The sequence below is a fragment of the Vicia villosa genome, linkage group LG1 (assembly GCF_029867415.1).
Source record: "Vicia villosa cultivar HV-30 ecotype Madison, WI linkage group LG1, Vvil1.0, whole genome shotgun sequence".
In the NCBI taxonomy this organism is placed as follows: Eukaryota; Viridiplantae; Streptophyta; class Magnoliopsida; order Fabales; family Fabaceae; genus Vicia; species Vicia villosa.
Window position 1 is genome coordinate 107,400,200 of NC_081180.1, and position 9,368 is coordinate 107,409,567.

The 9,368-nt window shown below is 34.6% G+C and overlaps 1 protein-coding gene across 1 annotated transcript; it reads right to left on the reverse strand.

The window, feature by feature from the left end:
* Positions 1–967: 967 nt before the first annotated feature.
* Positions 968–1,900, reverse strand: LOC131614022 (non-seed lectin-like). Its single transcript, XM_058885652.1, has one exon. The coding sequence runs from the start codon at positions 1,882–1,884 to the stop codon at positions 1,087–1,089; it is 798 nt and encodes a 265-aa protein (XP_058741635.1). The 5' UTR covers positions 1,885–1,900; the 3' UTR covers positions 968–1,086.
* Positions 1,901–9,368: the final 7,468 nt, after the last annotated feature.

The window sequence follows — 9,368 nt, forward strand, 5'->3', positions numbered from 1 at the left end:
TTTCCTCGCCGCAGCACTGCAAGGAGCGTAAATATTAATCAAATTAATATTCAGCCCTTTCCAATCAGCATTTATACCTACGTAATCGATACCCGTGAAGCTATATAAAACATCCAACAGACCCTTCTTCCATAAAATAACCGTTCCTCCTGCTGCACCTACCGCATTACCAGCCGACCATTCCAAATCGGAGCCACTCCAAAAGGAACTAGCTAGAACTTCACTAAACAGAGACAATTTTGTTTCCTGAAGAAAACAAATGTCGGCCTTGCAAGAATTTAACAGATAACTGATTCTTCTTCTTTTTGATGCTATACCGCCCCCTCTAATATTATATGAAAGAATAATCATAATTCCTTCTTATATTTCGCCGTCCTCGCCAACTCATCCTCTAAACCCCTCCTTTCAAGGCCCTCCATTTTATTAATACCCATCAAATCATCCTTCTGCCCCGACACTCCTAAATTAATGACTGAATTCCACATCTTTCTCCCCACCTCTGAATGCAGAGGATTCAGTAATCTACTATTACAGCGTAACACTTCAGAGTCAGTATGAGAAGAACATGGAATGAACGTACCGTTAGAGATATCATCATCTTCATCTACCGGATGGTCCGCAAGAGAGACTTTCTTCTCCTTCCTCTTGAAACTCCTGGGCGCAATAGAAGCAAAATAACCTGAGTATGGATCTACTTGAGTACCAGATCCTGCAACAATTTTTTTTTCTGTGTTTTTTCTTTTGACTCGAAAGTGGTCTTATACACTTCATGTATATGTAATTACTTTTTAATATGAAAATTAATAATAAATATGTGGTAAACAGTATTTATTTTATAATTTCAAGCTACTATTAATTCGCATAGTTCAAGCATTGTATTTTTTTAAAAAGAAATATATTAAGACAAAACAAAAATATAATTGAAATATAGCAAGAAAATTTAACTGAAACATAGTAGAAAAGCATGGTCTTTATTTTATAAGAAATTACACGTAGCTGCTAGTAAGCAGGGTCATTATTTAGAAATATTAGTTAATTATTACAAGCTGCTGGTAAGTAGGCATAGCCTGTAATAATATTATTCATTCATATGTCTGAGACACTGCTTATAGTTGTTTCCAAGTCTGATGCGAATGACCATGAATGAATGTTGTGTGCTACACCAGTTTTTGAAGTAGCAGAAAAACCAATCCTAACAATGTTGGGAAGCACAGTTTTCAAATCAACCGCTTGTGCAATGCTAGTGTATTCTCCATTCTCGTAAGTGACAAGAGCACTCAACTCGTTAGAAGGAGAGTCATATGTTATAGTTACTTTTGTCAATGAATCACTCACCCAATTCCACTTCTCAGTTTTGAGCGAAATTAAAGAGTTGACATCGATTCCAATATGTCTCATATAGGGATCAAAATAATTGGGATAAAAGTCAAACTCTAAACCAACAAATCGATTTATTGCATTTTTACCATCAACTACTCCTAGATATCTACTGTCTGAGTTATTGGGAATCACGGTGTCCAGGGGTGCAATGAAAAAGATCAGTCCATCAGTTGGACAATGTTGTTCCTCCGGGGATTCTACAACGAACGAAAAGGAAGTGTTAAAGCTGGCAACTTGGCCAGTAGTATCGTTCCAAAGGGTCACAGGTGTTTTATATAAGGCACGCCCTGTGGTTGTAGCTGGAGGTTTTCTGTTGGTGAGTGCCACAAAACCACCGTCTACAAAATGGGCGTCCCCTTGAAGGATTAATTCTGGATTACCATTGGTGAGTTTGTTGAAATTGAAGGAAAGTGGTTGAGCTGAGTTTATATTTGTGGCCAACAGGAAAAAGAAAACAAGAGAGAATAGTCTGTGAGTTGGAAGGTTTGTGAGATGAAAAGCCATGGTGAGTAGTGTGAAGTTATGAATGAAGATAATAGGAAGGTTTCTCACACATATATAATGTCATGGTAGGTATTGTCAAGCCCGCCATCCATTATTATAATAAACATGAAAAATATTACTTGAATCATTTAACATGCTTTATATTTTTTGTGCCACGTTCATTTCTTATTTTGAGATGCGATTGTAACTCATATATATTATATTGTACATTTAATTTGGATTATTCTTTCACCTCTTCCGTCTTTTTGGTGCTACGATCAGCTCTTACTTTATGCTCTAATATATATATTTTTGTTTATCCTATAATTTAATCTTGTTTCATGTTTGATTGTGTCTAATTTGCTTTATTTGTGTGAGTTTGAAGATGTGGGACTTAAATCATCAATCTATGACACAAGTGTTTGAACTTGTCACTATTGACTAGCTTTTTTTTAAATAAGCAATGGAATTATAAGGAGCAAAAGGGATGCTCCAACCTGAAATAAAACGGAAAGCTCCTACCTCTCAAAACACTCAAGAGGTAGAATATTCCAATAGTAATAATTACAAGGGTTCACCTATATTTTTAATATTATATATTAATATATTAAAATTAATATTTAATTATTCAGTGTTTCACTTTAAAAATTTTTCGTATTTTATTAAATTTTGTTATATTGAATATTTGGGTATTATTTAGAGCAATTTAAACTCATATTCTATTTAAAAAGAGGTTATTATCTTTAAAAAACAACATATTGCATAAAAATATATCATACTTAAAGTAATAAATTTAATTTTTTTTTTCAATAGGCAATGGGATTAAAACCGGAGTATAAGGGATATTCCAACCGCTTACAAGAAAGTTACATCTCGAAACAAAAAAGCGGTAAAATATTCCACACGTGGAAATTACAACTATCCGCTAGCTTATAACTATTTAACATCCAATTCCAAGCATAAAAAATTACATCCGACATACATTCGGTAAAACTAAACGAATCATTTTTGAAAATGATAGCGTTTCGCCTTTTTCAAATGCTCCACACCGTTGCTAACCATATTACCGCAACAATCGTTCTATTGGCTAGACTCCCCACTTTCTCGAACGCATAGACATAACCCCCAAACTCTTCCAAAGATAAACCGGCAACGGGGCCAATCCACTCAAACACCTTTCTCCAAATACCCGCCACAACACAACAACCTCCTAACAAATGCGGAATATTTTCCTCCTCCGTAGAGCAAAAAGAACAAGCCAAATCAACAATATCCAAAAGAATTCCTCTCCTAAATAATTGGTCCTTAGTAGCTAATCTATTGTGAATGATTCGCCAACCAAAAAGAAGAATTTTAGGAGGAAATTTTACCTTCCAAAGATGATTTGCAGCTTTTACAATGATTGGATCAATGGGTGGTCCGGATAACTTAGCTTTAATCATGTCGTAACACGATTTCACGGTGAAGGCTCCATCCGGATTGAGGCGCCATGCGAAAGAATCTTTACTGTTCTCACTAGGAATGATGTAGTGGATGCTGTCCTGAAGCTCTAGCCAGAGGGAATCATAACCGGTGCTGCTGCCCGGAATCGATGTTGCAGCCACGCTCCAGGACCAGCCAGCTGCTGTCTGGAGGCCCGAGTCAGCTACTGATATGCTCCGATCAGCGGCTGAATCGTACAATTCTAGAAAAGCTTGATTAAGCGGCTGTGCTCCGTCCCAAAGGCTTGACCAAAACGGAACGTCAGTTCCGTTGCCAACTGTTACTGTTACTGCCCCTGCAAAATTATTGTTCAGCAAAGAAATATTAGAGTCAATTTAGAGCATGTCCCTCCACCAAATGGAGTCATTTTTCTCCACCACCGACATATCACCTATGAGGACTTTTCTCTTAATATTCCCGTAACGAGAAATGAGGATATCCCGTCACACCGCCTCTTCATCCACTAGAATCCTCCACTTCCACTTACTCATCAAAGCGACGTTCATGACCTCCACGTTCCTAACACCTAATCCTCCTTCTTCACGCGAATGAGTGAATATTAATGAGTCTACATTTATTAGGTGAATAAAATACATTAAACATTATACTAAAACTCATTATTAACAACTCTTTCACGAAACTCATTTTTCAATCAACTTGCGGCGAACTTCATCGCATGCATTTGGCGTTGCTTCAGGCAATGGTGATTTCGGGTTTCAGCGAAGTTTGATGGGAAATCGCACTTCTCATCACACATTCATTCTCTTTTCTCTTATCGCACGACCTTTCGCTCATTTCCGAAGGACATCGCACAACTCGATGAATGTGGGTAGTAGTGACGACAAGCACGATTAAGAAATCAGACAAAACTTTCAGTGCAGAGTATGGATTCGACCAGAGCTTTTCACGATTCATATTTAGCATTTGAGCCAAATTTTTGATAGAGGTTTTTTTTATTTAAAATTTACTTTTAGTTTAGTACAGAATTTGATTTACGTTTTCTATTCAAAATTGGTTGCATTTTGGAATTCTTGCATTTTGACGGTTTCACAAAATTACGGGCTCTACTACAGTTTGACTGTGATTCGATTTTGGTGCAGATTTTGGTTTGAACTAAAATTAGAAGTATACATCATCATAATGCTAAACCGGAAGAAAAATGAAGATTTTGTCCTCGCCCGCAAGGTGTTCGATGAAATGTCCTGATACTACTAACAACACTATTTTTTTATGGCAGACCTTGTATTGAGAGACAATTTTCGTCTATGATTTTAGTCAAATTTGAACCCTGAACTAGCTAGTTAGTTTTTTTAGTGGCATGAACTTCCTTGTTAGCACTGCTTCTTCAGTGCTACTGTCGTTGATTTTAAATAAGGATATTTGGATAGTGAGGATGATTAAATATGCTTGAATAAACTGAAAATAAGCCCTGGGGCTTGTATCTGTTTTATATGCTGTAATTAATAGTGATATTTAAATATGCTTTGTACCTTATAAGTAGGCACATTGACAAGATAATGGATGGGCGCGTGGATACTATCTAATGAAGAACATGCTTGATATTGTTGATACTTCCATTGTTGAAAGATTCGATGAGGTACTATAATTTAAAATATTTTCGTATTGCATGTACTTATTGAAAAACATATAAATTATTGTCCTACTATATAGTTGTTTAATTTATTATATGCTGAACGATATGTACATGAAATATGATAAGTAAAATAGGATGTAATGTAGCATATGAAATATGGTGAAAATGAAATTAAATTCAATATAATTTGTTCATTCATAAATGGTGTATTTACACCCGATTTTTATTAAAATAGGTGTAATTAACAACGTATTTACACCCGATTTTTATTAAAATAGGGTGTAATTAAGATCGTATTTACACCCTATTTTTATTAAAAATGGGTATAACGTAGAACGTATTTACACCTGATTTTTATTAAAATTGGGTGTAATTAAGAACGTATTTACACCCATTTATTAAAATAGGGTGTAATTAAGAACGTATTTACACCCGATTTTTTTAAAATATGGTGTAAACTAGAACGTATTTACACCCGTTTTAAACGGGTGTAAATTCGTTAGACATTTCTCACCCGGTGGATATACACCCATTTTTTATTAAAAACAATGGGTGTAAATTTAATAAAAAATGAGTGTAAATTAACATTTTTGTACTAGTGATTGTAAAAGCAGTCAATGTCTTGTGGGAATTAAAAGTTTCGTCTAACATTTCTCATTTTGGGTGGAGGTTTATACTAAATCGATTAATCTCGATAAAAGACTGGTTGATTTATCGTGGAGTAGTGGTGGACACTAGCAGCGTTTTTTTTATTTGAATATTGAGTATATTGCTCAACTTTTCGGGCGTTGTGTGTTCTTGATTGGTATTTGGAACAAAGTGTATGATTGGATCGGTAATGGACTTGAATGTCGGTGTTGGAATTAATGGTATTCTTTCTCCATTCCGAGAAAGTCAAGGTTAAGTCAGAGAGGATTACCGTCGTTGTTATTTGGCTTGCAACTGTCTGGTCTTTATGGTTGATGCGCAATGGGGTCATTTTTAGAGGAGCCTTGTTTAGTTTTGAAGAGTGTTTGTCATCGTTAATGTTCCTGTCATGGACATGGATGAATTCTTCATGTAATTCTGTCAATAGTGGCAATTTCTAGGTTTGGGATACCCTACCTCTTCTTTGTTTTAGGTGGTAGGTGTTCGATCCGTTGTATTTTTGGGTGGAGTATCCCTTATACTCCCCTCTAATAATAACTTTACTTATCAAAAAAAAGTTGTCAACTTAAACATTTCCAAAATCAATAGGAGGAGACCTTAAATATGGCATTCAGAAAGATTGTAATGGATTGTTTGATCTGATTTACAGATATTAAAGATGACAAGAGTTTGATGTCAGAGTTGATAATAGGTCTATATTACTATAACATTTATCAGAAAGAAAGAAAGAAAATGCATACAATACACATAGTCTACCCCGGTGGACTATTTTTTTCAATGATATTGGTATTAGTGTCCCTGCAAAATTTAACATTGTTCTACTAATTTTACATATAATTGGTGATGGCGTACGTTTGACCTATTTCCCATAATCCTGTTGTATTGATGTCATTTAAATTGACGTGTATGGTACTTAAATTGACCTGTTAGCGATCAAAATCCACTTCTATTTGACTAATTTTGAAACTCTTGTTTTTCAAACTCGACTATTTTTATTCAATTACCTTTAATTTGACATCTTATTATTTCTTACTAATAAATTAAATGTTTTAAATTGGAAATAAGATATTTTTAGTGGCAAACTTATATACATCACAACATGAGAAAATAAAAACTAAAAAAAATGTTGACGTCACTATGGAAGGCTTAGAGACCAAAACATGTCAGTTTATGATAACAAAAATCATGATACATTCTATCTTCTTAAGGAAAACAAACTAGTTAAATGTTGTTAGGAAAATCTTCAAGTCACTGTTCACTATAACAAATAACGTTTTCATGAAGAAGTTTCTACGTTATCCATAAAAAAATAGAGGTTTTATTCCAAGGCGCACCATATATATATATATATATATATATATATATATATATATATATATATATATATATATATATATAAACAACTTGTTACCTCTCTGTTTTTATAAAACCCGGAGTAATATACCATTCATGACATGTTTCAAGTCTCAGCTAATACACTTTATGTTTTTATTTGTTTACAACTTTAAATTAAATGATTTAAGTCTTCGGTTTCTTTGATAAATCGAGGGATAAAATAATCAGATTTTACTATAGAAAAGCTCGTTGAACAGATTTTACCCTAATATTATCTTTATCTTTTTTTTTGAAAAAAAAGGAATAATATATAAGGGAGAACTAAGGGTTATCCAACCTGTTTACAAAAGAGGGCAAGCTCAACAAAAGAGATTACGCATCAATTTCAATTACGACAAAAAAACAAAGGCTCTTTGCTAAATTCGTAAAAGGAACAATTGGATTGAGTAATATCCCTACAAAAAGTCCATCTCCAAACTGAAGTTTTGATCCTCCAAAGCAAATCATCCAAGCTCCACTTCTCCTCCCTAAAACACACCCCATTCCTAGCCAACCAAATGGACCAAGTCGTAGCAAGCCAAATTAAATCCACTTTTTTTTCCTCTAACTTTATAGATTTACAAAATGAGCGCCAATCCATAAAACTTGAATAACACTCATTAACCTCTATCCCCCTTTTTCCTATCCAAAAAGCTATACCCCTCCATATATTCTTAACCAAATTACAAGCAACAAAAGAATGATCCCTTGTTTCCGGTTCCATGCCACAAAAAGCACATTTTAAATGAGCTAAAGGGATCGGGATACATCTCTTCAACAAAAGATCTTTGGTTGGAAGCCGAATCTCCAAAAGTCTCCATCCAAAAGCTTTAATCTTAAACGGCACGCCCGCTTTCCCCACAATTCGAAAAGCCTCCTCAAATCTACAAGGGGGACCAAAAGGAATACGAAGATTAGCGTAACCATTATAACAAGATGCCACTGAAAAATCTTCACCCCCATTAGCACTCCACCTAACCACGTCGTGACCATCACCCCACCCCTCATAAGCCTCCAACAAAACACGCAAACTCTCCCTCTCCTCCCCCACCACCGAACCAACCTCAACCACCTCCGAAACCCCCAAATCACCCCACACCCACTCACCATTCACCCATCCATCCATCCCCGCCACCGACACCCCTTTAAGTCGGGAAGCCTCAAAAGCCGCACTAAACTCATCTCTCAAAATCAAACAAGTCAACCACTTTGATTTCCAAAAAAGCGTATTAAAACCATTTTTCGGACCAAAACAACAAGAAGAAAGAAATGGATCATAGTAAGGACTTCTCCCTATCTTCACTAAGTCTTTCCACCACAAAGAAACCCCCTTGTTACCAACACGATCTTCATTACCCCACATAACCTTAGTTGCTAAATCTCCATACCGAGCCTTTAATATATGGTACCAAAGAGAATCCGAACCTTGTAAAACTTTATTTGTAGCCGCCCCACTGTCAAATGCATTATTTTTTTACGATGGATAGCAAAACTCAAAATAATGTTCTTCTATCTTGAACAAAATATTTTTCCAGCTTTTGCAGTACATCTGCAACAATGGTGTTGTTGTTGTAGTAGTTATTGTTTAAGGTTTTGATAAGTATAATTTATTCCTAAAAGTCTTTACTTAAAAGTTGTTAGGAAACTCCTAAACCCTGTATTAGTTCTCACACATGATAAGTATTAACTACTAAAAAAAATGTAATTTATGGGTGAAAATGGAATATAAATTCCTCACTAATTGGGAGAGATTTTGTGAAGAAAAACTATATACTTGATAAAATTAAGAAAGCTATTTGAGACAAAATTATTCAGTCACCAAAAATCTATAATAAAGTCGCTCAGAGATTTGAGTTGAATTTTATTCTTTCTAATCTTTCTATAAAAAAATATTTCTAAAACATGCTAGATATATTAGTATTCTATGAGTGAATTATTCAAACTCTTACTTTTTTTTAATGTAAAAAAGTGAATCTAAATTATTTTTCTTACATTGTAGATTAAAATTTTTATTAAAATTATACTTAATATTTTTCACAAAATTGGTATCGAAAATCCTTAAACCTCCATCGATTCACGAATATTAAGGTTCCACCAGTAACTCAAAGAAAGAACAAGAGTGCCAACGATTTTTCTAAGAAATTACTTTCAAGAAGTGAAAATTATGTCACAAATTTTCTTGACAAATAAACTTATTTTGGATCTTTCATGTAACCGCCACCACTAAATGTCAAACCAAATACTTACTAGCCCTTCCCTTAAAATTACCGCCAAGGTAGCTAAAACTCTCAAAGAGGAAATTAAAATCAACGACTTTCACCGATTCATACTCAAGCCACCTAAAATATTTATATCAAGGACCAACCGCTAATTAGCATTTAAAAAAATGGAATATTTAGCTCTTGGA

Excerpts from the sequence above, each read along its gene's own strand:
- LOC131614022 (XM_058885652.1), bottom strand. The coding sequence starts at position 1,884 with ATGGCTTTTCATCTCACAAACCTTCCAACTCACAGACTATTCTCTCTT.